General features: G+C 45.1%; 1 protein-coding gene and 1 long non-coding RNA gene across 3 annotated transcripts; one reads left to right on the forward strand and one right to left on the reverse strand.

Annotated features, from left to right (window-relative positions):
* LOC100222621 (ATPase family AAA domain containing 3A) lies at nucleotides 1-24983 on the forward strand. Of its 2 annotated transcripts, none has more exons than XM_012570425.5 (16): nucleotides 1-295; nucleotides 1305-1381; nucleotides 2076-2177; nucleotides 3620-3679; nucleotides 4529-4598; nucleotides 5391-5556; nucleotides 6672-6741; nucleotides 8929-9084; nucleotides 9271-9327; nucleotides 10234-10359; nucleotides 11165-11289; nucleotides 14078-14129; nucleotides 15999-16069; nucleotides 18357-18524; nucleotides 18792-18900; nucleotides 24597-24983. In XM_012570425.5, the coding sequence occupies exons 1-16, from the start codon at nucleotides 70-72 to the stop codon at nucleotides 24774-24776; spliced, it is 1815 nt and encodes a 604-aa protein (XP_012425879.3). In that variant the 5' UTR covers nucleotides 1-69; the 3' UTR covers nucleotides 24777-24983. The 2 variants fall into 2 exon arrangements, with proteins under 2 accessions (XP_012425879.3, XP_072773457.1); XM_072917356.1 differs by lacking the exon at nucleotides 24597-24983 and adding an exon at nucleotides 19458-19934.
* Nucleotides 5444-5776, reverse strand: LOC140680414 (uncharacterized). Its single transcript, XR_012051677.1, has 2 exons — nucleotides 5667-5776; nucleotides 5444-5612 (listed from the first exon to the last, which is right to left on the reverse strand). It is a non-coding gene; the product is annotated as an uncharacterized lncRNA (long non-coding RNA).

Raw genomic sequence — 24983 nt, forward strand, 5'->3', positions numbered from 1 at the left:
ATAGGAGGCGGGTCCGCCTGGCGGCGCAGGCGCGCGGGCCGCGGCGCGCCCCCCGCGTGCCGGTCCCTCATGTCGTGGCTGTTCGGGCTCAACCGCGGCGCTGCCCCGGGCGGCGGCGGCGGGGACGCGGCACCCCCGGGCACCGGCACCGGCAGCGGCCTCTCCCTGCCGCCCGTGCCCGCCGGCGGGGCTGGCGGCTCCGGGGACCGTCAGACGCCCAAGGACAAATGGAGCAACTTCGACCCCACGGGCCTGGAGCGCGCGGCCAAGGCGGCGCGGGAGCTGGACGCGTCCCGTGCGTGAGGGGCGGGCGGGAGGGCGGCGGCGGGGCTCGGTGGGAAACGGGGAAACGGGAAAGGGAGAGGGAAACGGGAAAGGGAGAGGGAAACGGGAAAGGGAGAGGGAAACGGGAAAGGGAGAGGGAAACGGGAAAGGGAGAGGGAAACGGGAAAGGGAGAGGGCTCTGCTCCGTGGGACGGCAGCAGAGCGGTGCCCGGAAAATTGCATCAGGGAGTGAGGGGGTGTTCCAGGTGAGGGGTTGTTCCAGTTCCAGCTGAGGGGATGTTCCTCTCTGGAGCACAGAGCTGGGAGGGTGTTTGTGAGAAAATACCACAGATACTGAAGGGTTTCGTCTGAGGGGATGTTCCTCTCTGGAGCAGAGAGCTGGGAGGGGGTGTGTGTCAGAAAAATAGAAAATTCCACAGACACTGAAGAATTTAATCTGCACCCTTGGAAAAAGCTTAGATTGGTGTGTGTCAGAATCAAAAATAAAAAATTCCACAGACACTGAAGGATTTAATCTGCACCCTTGGAAAAAGCTTAGATTGGTGTGTGTCAGAATCAAAAATAAAAAATTCCACAGACACCGAAGGGTTTAATCTACACCCTTGGAAAAAGCTTAGATTGGTGTGTGTCAGAATCAAAAATAAAAAATTCCACAGACACCGAAGGGTTTAATCTACACCCTTGGAAAAATCTTAGATTGGTGTGTGTCTGTGAATCAGAAAAATAGAAAACTCCACAGACACTGAAGAATTCCAGCTGATCATTTGTCCTTGGTGCCCAGCTGGAGCAGGAATTGTTTTGTCTCTGCTCTGTGCAGAGCTCAGCATCCCCTCATGGGAAGCTCAGAGCCTCACACTGAAGCAGCTCAGAATGTGAAAAATAGAAAAGCCAAACCTGAGACATCAGCACAGAATGTGGAAAATAGAAAAGCCAAACCTGAGGCATCATTAGAGAACCTGAAAAACAGAGAAGTTAAAACCTGAGACATCAGCTGTCCATAATCTCTTCCCCTCCTCCAGGCCATGCAAAAGATGCTCTGAGCCTTGCCCAGATGCAGGAGCAGACCTTGCAGCTGGAGCAGCAAACCAAACTGAAGGTGGGTTGCAATTCCTCACCTTGGAACTCCTCAGGCAGCTGCCAGGTTTGGGAGGGACAAAAGTTAAAATTCTTCTGCAGAGGATGATAAATTTTCCTTTCTGTTCAGCTTCAGCAAATTGTAGTTATTTGCCTTTAGGAGGAAAAAAAAAAAGTAATTCTGCAAAGTGAATCTCAGCTAATTTGGCTTATTCTGACACAATCTTTTGTGGCTTTGGTTAAAACTTGGATGTCCTCAGTGGTTTTGTGACTCCTGGAGTATCTCTGCTGGTTTTGGGGAATGACAAAGGGTTTCTGTGGGAACTGTAAAGTAGCTGGGTGAAGGACAGATTTCTGTTTCTCTTATAAAGGACTTTAGGGATTGTTTGGGTGTTGGTTGATCTCTTGGATGTTTTATTTTAATTGTGTTTAATCCTGAAATGCTTGATGATATTTCTTAGGAGCATTGAGAATTTAATTTTTATTATAAATTCTATTATAATATATAATAATATGATATTATAATATTTTATTATTTATATTTATTTTTATTATTTATATTTATTATCCTATTTTAACTTTATTGTGTCAGTGGTTATCTTTTAAGGGTAGCACTCTGAATACAGAGGTATTTCTTGGAATGTGATTGTCAGTAGAGTTTCTGTGCAGGATGATGTGTGAATTTCTGGTGGTTAAATCCTCTGATTCTGTGCCAGGAGTACGAAGCTGCCATAGAACAGCTGAAGAATGAGCAGATCCGGGTGCAGGCAGAAGAGAGAAGGAAAACACTCAATGAAGAAACCAAACAGCATCAAGCAGTAAGGGAATGAGGGGGAAGCCAAGTGAGGGTAGATTTTGTTTGTATCTTCCCTTATAGAAAAGGCAGTGATGCATTAATTATCCCTTTAATTAATTATATCTTTTTGGGGAGAGGCGGTCTGGGGATGTTCACTGAGCTCATGTTCTGTCCTGGATTTGTGATGCTGAGCTTGATTTTTAATCCTCTTGTACTTTTGTTCCCAAGTTCTTGAATATCCTACTGAACTGGCAGTAGCAGTTTCCCTCATTCTGTGTTTTTTGGGATTTTCCTAAATGGCTTTTCAGGGAAGTGTTGAGGAATACTGGTTTATCAACTGAATGAAAAATGAAACCTTTAAAGAGTGAAATGGCTCTGAAGTTATTTGGATTTCAGTCTTAAGTAGCTTGAAACCCTATTTCTTCTGAATTAAACAGGAAAAAATATCTTAAGAGGAGAAATGATGCAAATCTGCGTTCTTGGGAGCAGAGTTGGTTTGTTTTAGCTTGAGTGGCTGATGTGGCAATAATCCTGAAACAGGGAAAACAACAGCTGGCCTTAATGTTAACAGCTAAATTCTGGGGATTTCTTACTCTGAGAGCACAGGAGATGAGGGAACTGATTAATTCTAATGGTTTTTGGTAATTGATTCATTCTAATTGATTTATTCCAATTCTCCAGCCTGGGAAGTTTGGTAGAACTGTTTATTTGGCACGTGCTGCTTTTACCCTGACAGAGTTTGGACTTTGAGCAGGGCTGGCCCAGGAAGCAGCTGCACACCCAGCTGCTCTCAGGGGTTGTTCCTTCACCTCCTGCTGCTCCCAGGGCATCATTTGAGGTCACAGCAAACTCATGGGTTATCTGAAATCACAGCAATCTCAGTCTTGGTTTATTCCATGGTGTTTTACTGGTGCTGAGGAGATAATTTCCAAGCTTTTCTGCTGTCTCTGTGTTTGGAATGGAGAATGATGTCACCTCTGGCACAGAGTAGATGTGGATCCTGAGCCCACTTCCAGTTCAGTGGAGATGACTTGGGTTTATTTAGAGTTACAGTGATTGATAAGAGGAATTAATGAGGGACAAGTAAATCTTTATCAAAACCAGAGCCCATCAGCACATCCTGACAGTTCTGTTGCTTGCAGGCACCAGTCCAGATAACGTGGTTTAGAACATGAAAACCTTTTTCCTACTGAAGTCTCTTTCTGTGGGCCAAGAAACCTTGCTCTTTGTCTTGACATCTGTGCCCATAAAATGCAATCACACTGTAGAGATTTCTCAGCACAGAAAAGTTTTTGGTGCTGAGTGAGGATATTTGGCCCTGTTCACATTCAAATCCAGGATAATTTGTTGTTTGTGTGGATTTTCCCATTTTATTTGGCTTTTTTTCCTCCTGAACCTCATTTCCCTGAGGAGCAGGCTATTTTTTAACTGCCTAATCCGTGTATTCTGTTTTGTTTTTTGAAGAGAGCCCAGTACCAGGACAAACTGGCACGGCAGCGCTACGATGAGCAAATGCGACAGCAGGTAGGGATGGTTCCTGCTCTGATCCAGCTGGGAATGGGCTGGGAGCCTTCTTAAATCCAAGAGATGCTCTGGAGCTGTTCCCTGACCTGCTGGGCACAGTTTATCTGTATTATCTGCTCAGCATCAGCAGTGCACATCAAGGGCTGGGCATTCGGACAAAGCATGGAATTAGGAGGAAAAATCTGGGAGATGGGGAGAGGAAAACACACTCAACGTGAGCAGCAGCTTCTTGAAAATATTTGTTGTGATGCCTTGTGAAAGCTGGCTTAGAACAGAGACTGGACAGAGTTAAAGAATAAATCAGGGATTTATTAAAGGATCTCCTCAATGAATCCACCTTGGGCAGCACAAGAGCCCAGCCAGGGCTGCACCCAAGATGAACCAAAATGGTCTCAAAAAATGGATGATTGGTCACAAAATGATCAGTTCTGCTCCATTGGCACCTTGGAGTTCATTGTCCCATTCCAGCTTTAGCCCAGGCAGTCCCATCCTGCTTGTTTTTCTCTCTCCAGCCCACGGTGTTTGTGCTCCTGGGCTGAGATTTGGATCATTTGTCCTTGGTGCCCAGCTGGAGCAGGAATTGTTTTGTCTCTGCTCTGTGCAGAGCTCAGCATCCCCTCATGTGAAGCTCAGACCCACACACTAGCAGCTCAGAATGTGAAAAATAGAAAAGCCAAAACCTGGGATATCAGCACAGAATCTGAAAAATAGAAAAGCCAAACCTGAGGCATTGGTAGAGAACCTGAAAAATAGAAAAGCTAAAACCTCAGGCATCCGTAGCAGTTAATTTTACACTTGATGGAGTCGTTGCAACATCAACATCTCTTCTGCTGTCATCTCTCCCTGTAGCAACTGGCTAATGAGGAAAATCTGAGGAAGCAGGAGGAATCTGTGCAGAAGCAGGAGGCCATGAGGCGAGGTGAGTGTTTTGTTCAGCTGCTGAGGGTGTGAGGGCACGTGGAGTCCTTGTGTTGATCTTTGTGTCCATGCTGTGTTTGAGGTCAGACTGGCAAGAACAGGTAAATCCCAGGAGTGCTAAAATTACCAATTGCTTCCAAGGTTAGTTTTAGAAAGGGCTGCACTCCTAAACATCTGCCCTGGATTTCCCAGTGAACTGTCAGCATCTCCTGGCAGAATAACTGAAATTCTGATTTCATACTGGAACAACCTAAAATAGAACCAGTTTTGAGGAGGGAAGAGAAACAAAACATCTTCTGGGAGGAGTGGTTGAATCTGTATCACCTCATCTCCTTTCCGTTTTCCAGCAGAAAATAAAAAAACTGTGGTGTGAAACTTGCTTAGTTTGTTTATGTTGTTGGGAATTGCCAGAATTCCTGGGTTTACAGAACTCCACCAGGGTGCAAGTCTCAGAAATGTTAATGTTAATTAGTGTTTGGCTGAATGGGATGGGAAGGGTGGTTTGCTCCGAGCACAGATGTGGCCAGCTGTGCTGCCATCCAGTGAAGGAATAAAACAGCCCAGTGGTGAAACCCTGTAGACTTGGGTTATTTTACTCCAGGATTTCTCATTCATTCTCCTTTCACACAATTCCATGTTTGAAGTAACAGAGCTTCCAAAATTCCCTTCGGGACCGGCAGCTCCGTTTTGCCTCTCTTCCTTCCATTGCACAGCGACTTCCCTGGGCTTTTCCTTCTCCTTGGCATTAAGCCACCCAAAAATTTGCCTTCTCTGCTGCTTTTTCTTACCCAAGCTACCGTGGAGAGGGAGATGGAGCTGCGGCACAAGAACGAGATGCTGCGGGTGGAGGCGGAGGCGCGGGCGCGCGCCAAGGCCGAGCGGGAGAACGCCGACATCATCCGCGAGCAGATCCGCCTCAAGGCCGCCGAGCACCGCCAGACCGTGCTCGAGTCCCTCAAGTGGGTGCAGGCAGGGCCTGGAGCTGCTCCACGTGTGTCCCAGCACGTGGGAGAACCTGGGGTTTGTGCCTCTGGAGCTGCTCCACGTGTGTCCCAGCACGTGGGACAACCTGGGGTTTGGTCCTCTGGTGCTTCCCCAAGTGTGTCCCAGCCTGTGGGAGAACCTGGGCTTTGTTCCTCTTAGGAATTTCAGTCTGGTGCTTCTCCGCGTGTGTCCCAGCACGTGGGAGAACCTGGGCTTTGTTCCTCTGGAGCTGCTCCAGGTGTGTCCCAGCTTGTTGGAAAAGCTGGGATTTGTTCCTCTGAGAAATTTCAGCCTGGTGCTTCTCCACGTGTGTCCCAGCACGTGGGAGAACCTGGGCTTTGTTCCTCTGGAGCTGCTCCAGGTGTGTCCCAGCTCTTTGGAAAAGCTGGGATTTGTTCCTCTGAGAAATTTCAGCCTGGTGCTTCTCCAAGTGTGTTCCCACATGTGGGAGAACCTGGGGTTCCTCTGAGGAATTTCAGCCTGGTGCTTCTCCAGGTGTGTTTGAGAGCCTGGGCTTTGTTCCTCTGAGGAATTCCAGTGTTGTGGGAACTCTGTAGCTTGTCTTGCTACATTATCACCTGAATGGCAACCATGGACATTTACAGTGATACGATTTTTCTAGCAGATTATTTCAAGCCTTGTCCTCTAGTCCCGGAGCTCAGCAGCTCTGAGAACTCCTCAGTTCTTTCAGTTCCCCTCAGTTCTTTCAGAACATCCATCACAAAAGTATCATGCAGTTTGGCTCCACAGGGGTGAGTGTTTAGCTTTGGAATTGGTTAATTTTAGTTCCGTTGAGATTTTGAACCAAAAAAGCTTTAAATACCTCCAGTTCAGCACAAATAATGCATTAAAGAAGTAAATTGATACCATCTTAAGGCCAGGTGCTTTTCTGGCTTTAATCCCAGCTCAGGTGTAGGCATCAGATGATTATAAATATATTTTCCATGCTTGTTCATGTTCCAGTTCTGAGGTGATCCCTTAGTTTTGACTTGTTCTGAAGAAGATTAACAACTTCAATACAATCTGAAAGCCTGCCTTTAAAATTTATCATTGAATATATTGAAATCCTTTTCTCTCCTGCTTGCCACAGGACAGCTGGGATGCTCTTTGGGGAAGGATTCCGTGCTTTTGTGACAGACTGGGATAAAGTCACAGCCACGGTAAGGTTGGGAAACCTGTCAGTAACTTCCAGAAAAGCCTGTCTGTAAATGTGTGTTAAACTCCTGATTGTGCCACAGCTTTAAATCTAATTTTGATGTAAGCCCAAAGGGCACTTAGAGAACTCTTAAGTGTGCTAAATAAATTGATTAAAAGCCAGACCAGCATCTTTTTACAGGATAAAAGAGCTTGGCAGTGGAATCTTGGGGTCATGAAGTTGTTTCTCAGTATAATACTTAGAGCAAAACAACAATGAAAATATTTTTGGTAGTGTGGCTGGTTAAAATAGAAATTTTGCTTTAAATCAGTCACCACCATCTGCTCCACCCTCTGATTTTATACACACAGGCTAATCCAAAACATCCTTTGCCTGAGAGCTCTGGGGAGGACAAGCCAAGCTTTTAGTGGCTCCTTTTGTCATCTGTACCTGGGGTGTCTGCAGCATTCAGAGCCTTTTGTAGATCAGTGCTTGGTGCTTTGAGCTGTGCATTCACTTGACCCAGATACCAATTTCCTGCATTATGGTCATTTTTGCTTCTGACATGCTCTTCTCTTGTGAATTTGGGACATTTAGCTTAAAAAAAAAATTAAAAAAAAATAAAAAGGCAAGTATATTTTTAGAAAGGAGATAACACAGCTGGAACTCATCTTTTCTGTTGCTTTGAAAAGTTTGAAATTACTATAAGGTAAGAATCAGTTAGTTATTTTAAGATTCTTGTAAACGAAGGCTGAATTTTCACCTCTGTCTATTCTAAGGGCTGCTCTTTCTCTACCTTTTCCCAGCCAAGCAGAACCCCAAAGGTTCTACTTCAAATTTTTTGGTTCATTGTGGTTTTAGTGTAATTGACTTTATTTATCAGACACCCATTCCTTTGCTTGCTACTTTATGACAAATATGTAGACTGTGATCAGACTGATTTTTAGAGTGGGCAGTTGGGTTCTTGTTTGATACAGAACTCATTTTTAAAGCTCTGTGTCTCTGTATCAGTGAAGTCCAAAAGTCTGAGAAAGTGGCCTCAGATCCATCCAGGCAGAGGGAACTTTGTGCTGGATGGTCTAAGAGAGCATGAGATCATGGCACTGCTTTTAGAGGGAGCTGCTAAAAAGGTGAAATCTGTTCTGTGTTCTGTGTCAGAGCTGAACTGGGTGTGGAGATCCCTCACTCTTTGCATCCTGGAGCTCACAGTTCTGATCCCTTCATGTTTCCACCCAGAGCAGAAGTGATGTCACACATTTCAGCAGAGTGAGAGCTAGCAGATGGTGCCTCATGCTTTATTGAACAGTGCCATCCTTGTTGTCCTTGAGGCTTTTGACCCTGATCTGTGCTTGCAGGAGAAGTCAGCTTATTTTAAAAGCAATTGCTGCAGTTTGCTCTTTCTCTGATATAAATTATTGGCATCAGCTTTAAGCTGACTCCAAAGTCTGGAGTCTTTCTGCTTCACTGGCAAATCGATGGGAATGGATGATTTTGTGGGGTTTCTGAAGGAACAGCCCAGTAGTGATGGTAATTCCCATTCCCATGGTGGTCAGTCCCATTCCCACGGTGGCCAGTCCCATTCCCATGGTGGTCAGTCCCATTCCCATGGTGGTTTTGGCTTTGTTGCTCCTCTGGAGCCCCTAATTCCCTGTCGTGTTGGGGCTGTCACAGCTGTCACCTTTAGCAGACATTCCCTTTTTGTTCCCCACTGTGCCCTGCCTTGGTGGCAGCCACAATTCAGCTGTTTTACCTTGGCATCTGAAATTCAGCTTGCATTTTCTGGTGTGGTCAGGGGCATTCTGGCAGGCAGCACCTGGCTGATGTGGCTGGTTTATCTTCATTGCTCAATTTAGTTGAAAATCCAGCCCCACACTTTTTGGCCGATGTTGCTGTTTTATTTTCATTACTCAATTTAGTTGAAAATCTGGACATCCCCACATTTTTTGGCCAGGATGTACTTTTGGATTCAGGACTAAATGCTTCACTTGTGCTTCCTCTGCTTTTTTTGCTGTGCAAGAGCAGTCAGTGAACAGGGAGTGTGAGACCTTGACTGTCTGAGCAGGGATAAAACACCTTACCAAAAATAAACCCCTCCTGCTCAGCATTTGTCCTGAATCTTAATTCCCCACCACAGGGCAGGCTGCACACAGCAGCACTGCCTTGCCAAGTGTTTTTGCTCATCTTTCCCCCTTTTTTTTTTTTTTTTTTGCAGGTGGCAGGCCTGACCCTCTTGGCAGTGGGGGTTTATTCTGCCAAAAATGCCACGGCTGTAGCAGGGCGCTACATAGAGGCAAGGCTGGGCAAACCCTCCCTGGTGAGGGAAACCTCCCGGATCACGGTGCTGGAGGCTCTGAAACATCCTATCAAGGTAAAATTCCCCTTTGTTTCTGTGTTACACTCAGCAAAACTCAGGCTGGGATTGTCAGTGGGTCTGAATAAACGGAATATTGGAGGTGGAATGAATGGGCCGAGCCCACTGGTATTTTTCTGGAAGATGTTTTGGTCCAATGTGGATTTTTTTCTACCTGTGAGTAACTGAATTTGTCCTCTCAAGGTTGGTAAACGTCTCACCAGCAAGGCTCAGGATGCCCTTGAAGGCGTTGTTCTCAGTGTGAGTACTCTGTTTTCCTGTCGTGGGCTGTGAAGGATGACTTTGGATTCTAAATAACAGCTGCTGGTTCCTTAAACTCACTTCTAAAGCTGTAATTCCAGCAGTTTTGGAGTCATAGCACCCTTGGGACACTGAGACCATAAATAAGCTGCTGTGTTCAGTGTGACATGCATTAAGCAGCCTGTTCACCTTTTTTTCCTCTGTGAAGAGCAGTTGGAAGTCTCAGTTCAGTCCTTGCTCTGCTGCAGTTTCTCTCTGTAGTCAGCATGTAAAGATTCAGAATTCCACTTGTGCCATCTGAAGTTAAGGATTACTGAACCCAGACCTGCTTCTAGGCCAAAAAAATCTAAATATTGTGTGCATTTGCCCACTCTGAGATTGGTTCTTAACTTGCTAATTAGTGGTACTTCTGTCTGTTTGCTTCTGGATTTGATTCCTGGTTATCAGGCAAATTTAAGAGCTGCTTGAAGCTGCTGAGAGAAAATGTTCCTGCAGGAATAGCTCTCTCCCAGTATCCCCAAATGCAGTAGTAATATAAATACGAGTTTATGACTTGAGAAGGAGTTAGCACTGCAAAGAGTTGCTTATGTTTTGACATAGCCCTCCCAGGGCATCCATTAGGAAGTGAATATTTAGGTGTTATCTGTTCCTAGAGTAGTCACTGCACTCCTTCCTGCACTGCTGCTTTTTCTTATGAAAGAATTGTAGCCAAGTGGACAGAAAATCAAGTAAATCCTCACATAGGACAGGAAATGACCTTGGTGTGGAGTCATGAGCAGCTGAAGTTAAGACTTAAAAGCTTGATCCTGGAGTGCTGCCTCCTTCCTGCAGGTACTGATCTGGGAACCTGGTAGGTGCAGCTCTTTTGGTACCTTCTGATCTTTAAATTTAACTCTTTTCTTGCAGCCCCAGCTGGAAGCACGTGTGAGAGACATTGCCATAGCAACAAGAAACACAAAAAAAAACAAAAGCCTGTACAGGAATATTCTGATGTATGGTCCCCCTGGCACTGGAAAAACTCTTTTTGCCAAGGTAAAACCCTGCCAAGATTCTGCCAATCTGCACCTTGCAAAGTGTTCTGAAAATTCCAGGGCCTGAGGAGCCTCCCTGGGCTGAAATTATTGCTGGAGTGTTGCATAAACATTGTGTTCTTGTTGGGGAGGGAGGAAAGGCAACCTGCCTGCTTCAGCCACTTGGATTCTGGTGCTGAGAAGGGGCAGAGGAGCATTTCCATCTGGGAAAAGCCCTTGGCAACTGGGATTTGTGGGAATCACAGCAGCAGCCACTTCATACCCACCTCTGGTGGCTTTGTGCCCTTGGCTAAATGGCTCTTCCCTGCTCCAGAGCAGGCACAGGCATGGTTCCATGTGCTGAGGCACTGCCAGGATGATTTTTATATGGATTTGAGTCAGAATTTGATTTTTTCCCTTGCTTTTCGGTGCTTGTCCACAAGACCTGAGGTTTCATCAACTTTTTAACAGTGACAGATTTGCCAAACTGGTGCAAGTTGATTTTTTTTTCTTACATCAGTACGTGAAGCCCCTACCCCAATAGTTTTCTGAGATTATGGGTCCTAAAGCTTTGTATGGCACCTACTGGATTTCTAAAACCACCTAGTTTGGGTTTCTGAAGCCAATAGAGATGGACAGAAATGGAAAAAAATAAACAATACACCAGTTAAAATTGCCACAAAGTGATAAAGAACATAAAGAAGCCAGTAACTCCCCTTTTCAAACCAGCACAGTGACAGGACTAAACTGCTTTCATTCCTTCTTCATCCTCCATGGCCTTGCAGTGAAAGAAAATGTTTAATTTGCTGGTTTTTGTTTCATTGCAGAAATTAGCTGTGCACTCAGGCATGGATTATGCCATCATGACAGGAGGGGACGTGGCCCCCATGGGCAGGGAAGGGGTCACAGCCATGCACAAACTCTTTGACTGGGCCAACACCAGTAGGAGAGGGTAAGTTGAGTGTTGATTTAATCCTCAGTTTGGGTTTTGGCTCAAAAAACCCTCACCACAAACGTAACAGTGTAGTTCAGCCCCTCAGTTGCTGTTTTTGAGTGAGGTAACACGGAATCTCCTCAAGTTTTCCTAGAATGGGTGAATCCTTGTTAATTAGTAATATTTCAAAAGCTGGAAACCTTTGCTTTTCTGTTCTCTCAAACCTTCATACACCAGCTTTTCCAGATCAGTCATAATTTGATTGTCTGATCAGACTTCCTGCCCACTTGAAAGCTGGGACAAATTTCCTTCAGGGTGATTAATGATCTGACAGTAATTAGAAGATTGGCACAAATCAGGTGTTCACACTCTGGATGTTCCCTGTTGCAACTGCTCAGATTTTAAACACTGATAATATTTAAATCTAGCTTCTGGTTTACTTTTGAGTCTCAAACAGGAGGAGTGAGTTATAAGAAATAAAAGAGGATAAGGAGGAGATAAAGGATGTCAATAAAGCCATTGACATCAGGTATAAAAATCACAAACACAAAAAAGAACTTCTGCTTTTTCAGTCACCTTTAGAAGCAAATTTTTATCTGCAGAGATTTCTCACGTTGAGGCTGAATTTTGGCTCCCTGATTTTGTAGGAGTGTGTCGTTAATTTGCTCCTAGCATTTTAAATGGATTTTTGCAGTGCAGAGGTTGCTTGTCCAGCCAGGATGGTAAAATTCAATATTGAACTTTTCAGGAGGTGTCACTTTAGGTTTTCTGCTGGTTTGTTCTCAGATCTGTAAATGTGACTGCCCGGTGATTTATGTGTTCTCTGATTGCTTGAGATGGACATTATCTTGCACTGTCTCTTTTAATCCTTGCTTCATTCATCACCTAAATCTTTCTGTTTCCCCTTACAAAGAAAAAAAAAAGCAGGGATTTAAAAGCAGGATTTAAATTTTTAAGCTTCTATCCTAAAGAGCTATGAAGGGAAGGTGTTAGAATTTAAGTGAGAAGTTGGAAGAGATGTGAGGATACTCAGCTGGATGTTCCCATCAAGGAATTCTTTTACAGCACTGCCTGGGTCTGAATTTCTCTGCCCTAATAAAAATGTCTGTGCATTTCAGCTTTCTGCACTTCCTGATCAAAACTTACATGTGTCCATAAAATCAATATTCTCACCTCCAGTAGCACTGAACTATTTAAGCATATTTAATTCTGTTAGCTGTTGCCTTTATTAGCTGAAATTGTGATAACAGCCACTTTTCTGCAGAGAATATTTGGGAGAAGCTGGGGGTGGGTGGAAGATGTTCATAGGCCTGAAATCCCCTGGAAGACAGCTGGGTTTGAAGTTAGGCAAGGAGGTAATACAGGCTGTGACAGCTTTATGAGCAACCTGGTTCTGTTATTGATAAACATCTCTACAGGCTCAGTCCCTTGGGAAGAGCACTGCCCTTGGGTTATAAGTGAATTTATTTTGGTGAATAATTCATGGACTTTATTAATTCACTTCTCCACAGGTAGTAAAACCATTACATTAGTGCAGCTGTAGTTTGGAAAAGAAAAACCTCACAAAATAACAAAGCAGGCTGAGGAGAGGACTCTGCTTTTAGCTTTCCAGAGTAGCATAAGGAAATGGCAGGGAGGTGTCACTGCCACCAAGATTTCTGTATTGTGCCCTTGCACACATCTCTCTGAAGAGGAGGGAATGCTAAAATACCACTCAGACTTCAGCAGGTGGAAATTTCAAATATCTGCTGCAGCTTGGCAGTAACATCCAGCACTGCCAGCCACAAACTGCAGACTGTGCCTACAAAAACTCCCAGCTAGATTTAGAAATCCACAGGAGTTTTAAAGTCATGTGCCTTAGTCTTGCTTCAATCTGCTTCTGAACAGCAGTACCAGAACTCCAGAGGCCTGGGGGCAGATTTATGGCCTGAGCTGTGTGAAATGAATCCATTTTTCAGCTGCTGGGCTGGGCCAGGTGCTCCATGGACAGGTTGCTGCAGCTTGAAAAGCTGCCTTAGAAATGAGGTTCCTTGTGCAATCCTTGGGGTGTTGGCAGCTGTGGGTGCCTGGCAGTGGGGCAGGAGGATCCTGGAGCCAGCAGAACTTCTTGGAACCCTGAGAATTCCAGCCCTGCTGTGCTGCCAGGCTCTGACCCCCAGGAGAACCCTGCACTGACCTGGGGCCGTGGAGAAGGTTCCAAAATGGAATGGCAGAGCTGGGATTGTGAAGGTGGAGTTTGGAGAGAAGGGTGTGATGTTACAGGGTGGGAAACTCAGAGTTTGGGGGTTTAGAATGTGGTGATACATAGAGAGCAAGATGGAGGTTTTAGGGTGAGGGCTGGTCCTTCTTTTTCACCTTTTTCTTCTCCACCTTCTCTTTCTTCTGCTTCTCCTCTTGTTTCTTCTTCCTCTCCTCCGTCTTCCTCTCCTCCTTCTTCACCTCCTTCTCCATGGGTTTGGGTGTTTTTGTGCAATTGGATAAAAAACTCTGCATTGCAGGCCACGTGTGGTTGGTTATTGGGTTAAAAGTAAAAATAATTTAGGTGCCATTTCTTAATTGGACAGTTTATCCTTAAAAGGCCTTGGAGAGAGAGAGAGAGAGAGAGAGAGAGAGAGAGAGACAGCTCCATTTTTAAGTTTGTTGGAGTGAAGTGCTGCAGAACTCAGATTTTGTGACACTCTAACATAGATAAGAACTAATAAACATCTGAAAACAAGAAATTCCATCTTGTCCATGGCAAAAAAAGGAGCACAGACTCCCCAAGGCCGAGTTGCTGTCTGTTACTGTGGGGTGCTTTCCTTTGCAGCCTCTTGCTGTTCGTGGACGAGGCCGACGCGTTCCTGAGGAAAAGGGCCACAGTAAGTGCTTGGTGTGTGTCTGCTCTGCCCTGCTGCACTGCCAGCCTGTGCACTCTGAGCATCTGCCCTCAAAGGGCAAAAAAATTAAAGCTGCCAGGTGCTTCTTTGCTCATCTGATTAATTGATGATCATTTTTTGAATTTTCTTTTAAATACCTGTCGCTGCAGGTCCCCAGCTGGGTAATAATTAGCATTGACTTCATGGTTCAGAAGGCTAGATCAACTGCTTTATTATTATATTATTTTATAGTAGATTATATTATACTTACATTATATTACAGTAGCAAGAGCTGTCACTAATACTTACTCAAAAACTTGTGACTCTCTCTCCTGAGAGTCCTGCCACAGCTGTGGATCTGTTTGGTTATTGAATCCAAACACCATCACCAGCATCTCACCTTGGCTAAACAATCTTCAGAACACATGAGGAGAGATAATAATTGTTTTGATTCTTTCTCCTAACTTTCCCAGGCCAAAGCTTGAGAGAAATCTCTCTGTTCTCTTTGGCTGAACTGAGAGTTCCATAAATACCTTTTGTGTATTCTCAAGACCCTCTGCAGTTTTCTGTCATTTTCTGTCTTTGGGGTCTCATGAACTTGTTGGAACCCATGCAGCTGTAACTGATAATTGCTTGTGTGTAGCTTCTCTGTCCCAGAGGGGCCTGGGAAGAGGTGTTTTTCAAAAATAAATAAATACTTGTAATTTCATTTCATCTAATATCTTGACATAGTCTTAATATTTTAATTAAACCCAAACATCCTGAAAGCCTCGCCATTAAAAATCAAAAAACCCTACACTACCTTAAAATACCAATATCCTCTCTAAAACACATCCCATAAACTAAAATTAAACCCACCTAAGGGAAAATACTTTGGAATAAACAAATATCACACTATTCATTCACACCCCTCGTTAAAACATCTTTATTAAATATGCTAATTTACAAAATCTATAAAATTGGAGATGTGCTCTACTGTGAATGTACATTTCAGAGTATTCCACCTTAACAAATTGCTGCACCATAAAAACCCTTGTTAAATACCAAGATAAAAACCCTTTATCCCTTAACCATGTCCAACTCTTAATTTTGAGACCAAGGAAAAGGCATGAGTGGCCCAGTCTTGTTGGGGATTTTGCAGCAGGAAAATAAGAAGGAAAGGAGCATTTATTGAAGGTTGTTCATGCTGGTACCTTGCAGGGTTTGGGCTTTGTCCCCACAGATTTTTATCTTTGAAAGTTTTCATTACAAAACTGCTTTTTGCTACATGAACAAAGTTACAGCAGCATCTTCCCCTGTACAAATAATTTGTGTTTCCAGAGTCAGTCACCACATTGTGCATCCAACGTGGACCTGCTACTTCAATCCCAGCTGTGTATTTAAAGACCTAAAAGCTGTGTATTTAAACCTTCTCCAGAAGGTTACTTTGGATGTGTGAGTGAATCCTTTGCTTATTTTCCTGTAATTATCACACTGGAATTCCCAGCTAAAATAGCAGGGAAAGCCACCTGGGCCAGTGGCCAGAGCATTGGGTTTGAAACCAAGAAATCACTGGATAAGTGTGGATAAATCTGTAATCTCTCTCCTGGAAGCCTTTTTTCCTGGGTATATAAATGAATTTTTTTCCCCCAAGGTGTTACTGTGCTTTGGATTCTGCTGTAATGCAAGTGCTTGACAATATACAAGATTGTTAATAAACAGAATTCTGTTATTTGACAATTCATTTGACAACAAATTATCAATAAACAGAACTCTGTTACTGGACAATAATTTGTCAAATAACAGAATTCCCTTTGTCCTTAATGCTGATTAAAGCTCTGACCTCTCTGCAGTCCTCAGCAGCTGATCCTCCTTTGGGTTTCATCTTTGCAGGAGAAAATCAGTGAAGATCTCAGAGCAACTTTAAATGCATTTCTGCACAGAACAGGGCAGCACAGCAACAAGTGAGTACCCAGTTTCAGCAGCTGGTATTTCCCTGAGTTGAGGAGAGCCTTAAAAGGGTCTCTGGTGTACAAATGGAAGTTGAAATGATCTGTGCTGCTGAGGGGTTGAAAAAAATCTGCAGAGAATATCCCCCTTTCACTTTATGTGCTTGTTCCTCCTTCAACTTTTCCTGGCACTTGGAAATCAGAACAGAAGGAAATTTTTTTCCCTGAAACTTTGGTGGTATTTGGACATTTTGAGTGTCTTTATGTTTATATTTTCTTTCTCGGCAAGTTACTGTTTATACAGGATCCCAGGAAAATCAGTACCACAAAAATTCAGAGTTATCCTGGCTGGGTGCTTCTTGTTCCCTGGAAAAGTCACTTCAGTGCTGCTTGTGCCTCTCCAGTGACCTCTTCCCATCTTGTGGCTGTGTGGGCAGGAGCTTTGAGGCAGATGAGTTTCCATCTGACTCCTTGTGGGCTCCCAGAGCTGTTCCCTCCTTGCTGAGCACAGAGTGGCAGTGTCACTGTCCCCAGCCCTGCTGACTTTGTCACCTCCATGGGAACTCCCTGCACCCAAAAAACACCCCCAGAGCTTCTTCAAGGCAACTTAACATCAGGGGGAGTAAAGAACCATCCCCTGCTTGTCCCTGATTTGCAGGACAAATATTTATTGTGATTATTCTTGCAAATATGAAATAATAATAATTATACTGAGCAATTTATAGAGCAACTCCATGGATCATTTCAGAAGGGATCTGCTCTCCTCCCAAAGGGAAAACCAAGGTTCTTGCAGGATCTGCTCAGTTTAACCAAAGCCATTTCCTGCCTGTCATGATAGAGAGATGACCTTTCCTCCACCTTCCTCAAATCATATTTGGTTTTTTGCTGTGAACTTTACATAGTTGTTAGAATTTCTCCTGTCACAATTGAGCCAACAAGAAAAGTTGTCTCTGGCTTTGTGTGGGGAAAGTGAGGTTTTTAATGATGAACTCCCCTCTGTGAGGCTGGAATGAAAGACTTTTTAAGTAACCTCATGACATTGAAATAAATATCCTGGCAGGTCACTGTTCCAGGATATTTTCTGTCCTTGGGGTCTCTTGAACTTGTTGGAACCCTTGCAGCTGTAACTGATAATTGCTTGTGTGTCTGTCCCAGAGGTGCCTGGCAAGAGGTGTTTTTCTAAAATAGATAACTTGTTAGAAAGCAAGGTGTTGATCCTGCAAGAACCTTGGTTTTTCCTTTGAGAGGAGAGCAGATCTCTTCTGAAATGATCCAATGGAGTTGCTCTATAAATTGCTCAGTATAATTATTATTGTTTCATTATATTTGCAGGAATAATCACAATAAATACTTGTCCTGAAAATCAAGGACAGGCAGGGGATGTTTCTTTATTTCTCCTGATGTTAAATTGCCTTGAGGAGCTCTGGGGGTGCTGAGCTCTCATTCGCAATGAGCAAATTCAGCCCTGAATTCAACCATGAGCCATTCAAGGACACTGAACATACCCTGGTGATTCATACACTGCTTTTTACTTCTGAGCAGCCTTATTGCTGCTCTGGGCAAGGAGCAGCCCTGCATCCATGAGTGGGAGCTCAGTGGAATGGGTGAAATGGGCTGTGTAAATGGGCTGCTCTGCTGAGACCCTGAGGAGAGCTCTTCCTTCAGCAGGGAATTGTCACCAGCATTGGGAATTGCTGCCAAAATCATCTTGTGGGGTAGCTGACTGGCTGAATATCAAGGCTGCATGGCAATCCTTAATTCAGCTCTGTGTTTCTGCAAGTCTTTGTTGGTAGAAAAGCCACAGTCTTGTCTTGGCCAAGTTATCTCCAGAAATGACAGGAGGGAACACGGCCCCTTGTAGCCAATGATTCAGCCAGACAGCAAGAACATCAATATTCCAATAGCTGTGCTTAAAAGCCCATTTCAAATTATTAGGCACTATTAAAGTGGTGACATCAATTAAAGCATTAAAGTATTGGCACAGGGAAGAAGCATCATTACAAAGCAATAAAAAAAAAGTTTCCAGCTCCACAATGCAGCAGGGCCTGGAGCAGCACATCTGTATCGTGGAGCAGAGCCTGGTCTGCACACTTCAGACTGTTCTAAACAGCCCAAAGCACATTTTAGTGTGCTGCTTGAGATGCTGTTAAAGCTATTTCTAAGAAATCCAGGTTTTTTTTCATGTGATGAAACATCTTTGACCCCGACCACGGCAGCTCCCGATGTTCAGACTTAACTCATCGATTTTTAGTTTTATGGCTTTATCAGTCTATCCTTTTTTATTTTTTCCCCATAATTCCAGGTTTATGCTTGTTTTAGCAAGCAACCAGCCTGAGCAGTTTGACTGGGCCATCAATGACAGGATAGATGAGATGGTGAACTTCGACCTGCCCCGGCTGGAGGAGCGCGAGCGGCTCGTCAGGATGTACTTTGACCAGCACGTCCTGAAGCCAGCCACGGAGGGCAAACAGTGAGTACCCCCCACAGCTCTCCCACCTTGGAGAATTCTCTTGCTTCTCTTGCTTTTCCTCATCCCCTTTCCTGTGTATTCTGTCTGTGAACCCTCTTTCAACAAGCAGCACAAGGGTTGGGAGATGCCTCTCGCTGTCTCAATGCGACGCCATCCCAGAGTTTTTGTTGTGCCCTTAAAATTCAGGAGGCAGTAATGCAAGCAGGAATCTGTAGGAACTCCTGTGGTGTGGCTACACATCAACCAAAAGGTTGTTCTGCCTTTCAGGAGGTTGAAGCTGGCCCAGTTTGATTATGGCAAGAAGTGCTCAGAGATTGCCAGGCTGACCGAGGGCATGTCTGGCCGGGAGATCTCCCAGCTTGCTGTGGCATGGCAGGTGAGTGGGGCTCTTCTCCTTCCTCCCTTTTGCCTCCCTCTTCCCCTCCTGGGAGGTTTGAGGGTTTGATTCTGGAGTCTCAGATCATCTCTCCCTTTGAAAGTTTCCTTTGTTCATAGAGTGGTACCAGATCACTGCTGCCTCTGGGGTGGGTGTTGGAATATCACCATAATTCCTCATCCCATGCATAGGAGCAGTTTTGATTATCCCTAATGGGAAATCCCTCATGGAATTTAGGTCAAGCAGGTGAGTTTGGGGTCAGTTTGGGCAGCCCACGCTGGCCACACTCATGGTGAAGCTCAGTAGAAGAGATGCCTGATGTTGGTGCCCTCATTAGGGCACTAAACCTTCCTCCTCCTCTCCTTTCTTCCAAACCCTTTCGGTGCAACTTGAGCTATGAAAGGAAGAAAACTAACTGAAACAAAAAATAGATATTTCTTCCATACATAAAAATAAGAAATGCAGTCACTTGGAGTACAATTATTCACATGCTTAGCAAGCTTTAGCGTTTTGGGTTTTTTTTTTTTTAATTAGGTTTTAACCTTGTTTTGTCACAGCTGCCAGTTCCTTACTGGATTGTGTATTTTCATAAACTAACCTAGAAATATCAACTGAAGGAATGTGCTCCAATTTGTGTGTCATGTAACCTACTCATGTCAGCTTCCTTTCACGGATTGTAAAAACAAAGTGGCTTTTTGTTTAGTTCTTAAATTTTTAATTTAGGTTAGCAGCTCACAAACATCTAACTAAATTTGTACATTTCACTCCTTCTACTACTGATTTTCCACCTTTTAAGGGACAGAAATATTTATCCTTTCTAGTATAAATTAATTTCAGTTGCAGCAGTCATGAGCTGAGGTCCAATTTGAGTGCTGTTAGTTATTTTATTCTTTGGTGGCACACAGTTGGTTAATTTTCCTGTATAATTTTTGTGATATTGAATCATATTTCAAAATGTGTGCTGTCATCTGCCCCACATATGTGAAAGGCTTTGCTGCCAACTATTTCCTCTAATAAAAAGTTGTGATAAATGATGTTTTGCTTTTTATCACCCCTTATCAGCAAGTTTGTCATTTCTCCCCAGGAATGACCTCAGCTTTTATCATTTATCCTTTAAGTGCTGGTGAAGGAAGGAAAAAGGTGGGGGTGACTAATTTTCCCTGACAGCTTTTAAAAATGTACCTTGTGCTGCCAGCACTATTAACAAGGTTGGATGTAAAATTGCAGCAGGAAGTTGTTGTGCTCCTCTCTGCTCTCATGAAACACCCAAAGAGCTTTAAATAAAAAAACACTCAGGAGAGGGGAGTGGGGAGAAATATTTGAGTTGGTTGGATGTAGCAAGAAACTTCATCTGTGTTAAAATGAAAGTTAAAGTTCAAATCAAAGTTAAAAATAAAGGGACCTCATTTTTTTCTTGGTCAGGAAGGGGAGGGGGACATGCCAACCAGGGACTGGACATGTGGACATGAGGGAATCCAGGCTGGGCTGAGAATTGTCCTTTTCCCATCACTTGTGATGCCTCAAGGTTTTAGATTTTCTATTTTTCATCTGTTTGTAGTCCTGCAGTTCTTAAGTGTAGAACTCTAAACTCCATGGACAGTGTGAGCTGCTCTTTCCCATTCTGGGCAGACACAACAATTCCTCTCCAGACCTGGCAACCAAGGACACCTCACTGCCTCAGGCCCCAAAAAAAGTTAAACAAAAATTAGCTTGGGGGCAGCAAACTTGGGGTAAATTCCTTCATTACCTGAAGCTGTAATTGGAAGATAATCCCCCAATATGCAAATGGACCAAACTTATAAAAATATGAGAATCTGTGACTTGTTGTCCTTTTTTGGGATTAGAAATTTGGAGCTGCTGTTCCTGCCAGGAACCTTGGCAGGATGTGTCCCCCCTGCCTTTGGGTTTTTCTGTGTGAAGCCCCTCAGCAGCTTTGGGGATTTTAGGCCCTGTTTTAGCACTGGTGACTCGTTGTAGCATCAGGGAAGCTTTAAAGCTGCAGTTTTCAAGCCTTTCTGGAGTATTTTTCTGCCTCCAATTCCTGCCTTCCTGCTCTCCTTCCCGTGGTGCTGGTGCACCCCTGTGGATGGCTGTGCTCTGAACTGGGTCAGGGAGCTGAGCAGAGTTAAAAATAGCTTGGCAAGATGAGTTAACTGCATAGCTACGGTGCTCAGGGTAGGTGGGAGCTGCAGGGACCAGGAACTGACTCCAAAAAATCCTCACCAGGCTGGATGCAGCAGCTTAGGGTGCTTAGACACTCTGTATTTCTTATATCTCATATCAAGATCTCATTTTTGGTCTTTTAATTCCCTTTTAATTCAAGGTGCTGCCTGCTAAAGGTGGGCAATAATCTGATTACAGAATAGCCTGAGCTGGGAAAAACCCACAGGGATCATCCAGGTCCATCTCTGGGCCCTGCAGGGCCAAACCCCATAACCCCACCCTGTGCCTGATGTGAGCAGCCCCTTTCTGAGTGCACACCTGAGGCTCAAGCCTGAGCACAGGAAGCTTTGTGTGGCCCTGATGGAGTTTGGAGCTTCTGGGATCATCTTCCCTTCCCAGAACTGGATCCCAGAGATGGTTTTGGGGAAATTCTGAAGCTTTGGGGGGTGAAAGCATCACAAGCATCAGCTCTTCGCTGAGCCAGCAGCAGTGGCCACTCTGTCCTGTGCCCTTGCAGTGAGTTCCCACGAGGATTCTCCTGCCAAAAATGCCTTTAAAAACCATCTCAGTTAAACTGAGAAGTATCTGCAGCTTTCAGAGGCTTAACTCCACCATAAACTGGATTTGGGATGTGTTGGCTGTCACTTACATGAAGTTCTAACCCACTGCTGTTTGTCTGGCTCTGGCTGTCCTGAATTTACCAACAGGAGAAAAAGCCAAGATGCAGAGAAGCCAAGAGTGTAACCTCTAGCACTGGGAAAAATATTGCTGTCTGGCACAGCTAAGAGTGTGCGTGCTGAAAATCCATTTTAATCTCTTCTGCAGAAGTCTGAGCATTCCCTTTTGTCCTTGTGCTTTTCCATTGCCCTTTATGGCTCTAGCATGGACTCGATGCATTTTCACCTTAAAAATTCCCCTCAGCTCTGTTTCTAGTTGTGTTTCTGATGTTCTTTAGATAAAATGTCAAAACCTAAAAGCAACCTTTCACTATTCCAAGCTGTAATCTTGGAAAACTCTTCTGGCAGCACTTCAGGAGAATTCCCAGGAGTTTTATGTCCCAGTGTGAGCTTCCTGTCATTTCCTTGCCTTTATGCCACTGACATAAATGTTTGTTTTTATTTTTTTGCTCCCTGAACCTTGTTTATGTTTTAAAAATAGCTGTTGTATTTTTGTATTTTTTTTTTTCATCAGGCTATTTTCATTATAAATGGGATTTAAAGGACACAGATGAGTCTGGCCAGGTTAAAATAAACCACCACAAGTCTTGGCTGAAATGAAACATGAGGTCATTCAGCATGGACTTGTCATTGTTCCATCCTCACCAAACAAAACCATTTCATAATTGGGTTTGAGGGATAAAACAGGAATTGCTGCACTGGAGAAAAAGGGTTAAAACTCGCCCATGCAGCAGGCAGAGGTATGAATATAAATGAAGCTTGGTACCATTTTTATGTGTGTGCAAGCTACTCCCAGAAGGGGCAGCTGCTTCTCCCATTTGCTTTTTTGACAGCGAGGGCCTAAGGCTTTCTAAAAATAGAAAGTCATTGAGAAAATCAGCAGAGCATGAACTGCACAGCTTTGCAGGAGGTTCCACCCTGGCCTGGATGGGCTGTGCAGTGCCAGGGAGGAGGACAGGCCAGGCATCCTTCCTCTCTGAGCCCAGCAAGTACAAAAATGCCTCCCAGGAAAGCTCTTTCTTCATTTTCAAACACCCCACCAGGGCTGTGGGGTATTTTTATTAAAAAATAAAAATGTAAAGGGAGTGAGTGAGGTCTGAACAAAATCTTTCCAGTGTTCCCCTCTTTTGCAGAGAGGACAGGAGGGCTTGGGAGAGGTGCTCTGGGAATATTTGGCAGGTTGTGGCAGCCTCAGTGCTGAGGATCCTGCTCAGGCAGTGAGAGCAGCACAAGAACCTTTGAGAAGAAATAAATAAATAGAGAATAAATAATAATAAATGGTGAATTCTCTATTTACAGACCTGCTCCTTCTCTGCACTCCCTCCCTGAGGCCAGGCTTTACTCCTGGTTTTAAGCAGGAGCAGCAGCCTGCCTGGAGGAAGGATTGCAAAGGGTTTGCACAGGGAACGGATTTGATGGTGCTGACAGGAAAAACCAGCACCTGCCAGCTCTTCTGGGCTGTGCAGTGAGACCTTTTGTGGTCCAACCACCCAAAAAAAGGTCTGGAAAATAGGTTAGAGGAGCCTGCAAACCAACCTGGGTAACTTTTGCTTATTGCTGGAAATAATTTTTCCTCCTGCAGTGAGGTATTTCTCCTTCCATCTCCTCACTGGTGTAATAGGCAGCTCTAACCTCAGCACTGGGGTGGTGGCAGAGCAACAGCTCATCCTGGGCTTTGTCTTCTGCCCCATGGGCATCCCTGGGCAGGAGAGGTGTAAAAGGGTCACACTTGAGTTTGTTCCTGTGCTGCTTTTGCTGTCAGACACGTTCCTTGCTGGAATTGATGTTTTGCACCATCAATAATTGATGGAGCCTGTGTGTGATGCCTCAGAATCACTGCAGTGAGCTGTGAAATCAGAGTTAGTGCTCCTCACTGGGACAGGGCACAGAAGGGCTGGCACCTGCCAATCCAGGACCTGGGGAGAAGTTTGGGGCCCTTAGGGCCAGGCAGGGTGGATGTGGGGAGCTGCAGGGCTCCCACCCTCATCCCAATCCCTGTGCTGCCAGGGGAATCTGTAAAACCAGAGAATCTCTGTGCAGCCAAGGAATCTCTGTGCAGCCAGGGGATCTCTCTACAGCCAAGGAATCTCTCTGCAGCCAAGCTCCCTCATTCCCTGAGCTGCTCACGGGAGCACTTGCAGAGGGAGGAACCAGATTTAGAAATCTGCAGCTCGGGGGCTGCTCTGTTACCTTGGAGATGGGTGCAGCTGACAGCACAAGCATCCTTCCCTCGTGTGCTGTGCTGGCATCTGCAGGGTGGCCAGGCTGAGCCCCAGCTGTGCTGCGTGTCCCCTGCACAGGGGACAGTCCCTCTGCTGCCTCACAGGCCTGTTCCCCGTGTGGGCTGTGGGACAAGGGTGGCAGAGCTGGCAGCCCTTTCCCCAGGGAGCTGTGGTCACATTTGAGGTTCCTGAGGGAGTGCATGAGGAAAGCAGGATAAAGCACATTAAACATCATTTCAGAGGCACCACGTTGCCCATGTTCCCCCCAGCACTGATGTTTGTTCTGCTGTGAAAGTGTTGAAATGATTTTCTGTTGCTTTGGATGGAGTTGTTCCATCACCCCCCTGCACCCACCTCTCTTCACCTTGTTGGCTTCACACGTGCAGCTCTTTTAGAGCAGGAGAGGAAATTTAAAGGAGCCAAGTGTGGGTTTTTTATTCTGCAAACAAGGGCTTGGATTCCCAGCAAATCCAGAGGCGGGCAGAGCTCCGTGCTGGCGATCTCCGCGCACCGAGAGCGCTGTGGGGGAAATCACACATGGAGAAGGGAACAGCAGGGAGGGAGCAGTCTGAGATGTCCCCTGATCCTGGCACATGCCATCCCTGCGCTGTCTGAGGTGTCCTTGTCCCCACAGGCAGCAGCCTACGCCTCGGAGGACGGCGTGCTGACCGAGGCCATGATGGACGCCCGCGTGGCCGACGCGGTGCAGCAGCACCGGCAGAAGATGGAGTGGCTGAAAACAGAAGGTGCTGAAGCCAACAAAGAGACTGCCAGGAACCCCCTGCTGCCTTTCCCCAAAGGGACACCGGTGTGAGAAACCTGCAGGCTTCACGTGAGGAGAGGAAAAAAAAGGCAAAGGTTTGGTGGCGTCGCCCGTGGAGAGCAGCCCGTGGTGCCAGGGAGGGGCTGCTGCCTCAGCCTGCCGTGGCTCTCGTGGTTTTAAAGTGCACCAGAAAAACAAAATGGGTTCAAAAAGGCAGAAGCAACTGAATTTATTAAAGGACCCCTTGGTGAAATACCA

Source organism: Taeniopygia guttata, chromosome 21, assembly GCF_048771995.1.
Source record: "Taeniopygia guttata chromosome 21, bTaeGut7.mat, whole genome shotgun sequence".
NCBI lineage: Eukaryota > Metazoa > Chordata > Aves > Passeriformes > Estrildidae > Taeniopygia > Taeniopygia guttata.

Coding starts and splice junctions, on each gene's coding strand:
- LOC100222621 (XM_012570425.5), top strand. CDS start 70: ATGTCGTGGCTGTTCGGGCTCAACCGCGGCGCTGCCCCGGGCGGCGGC. Junction 9,085..9,270: donor CTCTGAAACATCCTATCAAG/GTAAAATTCCCC, acceptor TGTCCTCTCAAG/GTTGGTAAACGTCTCACCAG. Junction 18,525..18,791: donor CCAGCCACGGAGGGCAAACA/GTGAGTACCCCC, acceptor TCTGCCTTTCAG/GAGGTTGAAGCTGGCCCAGT.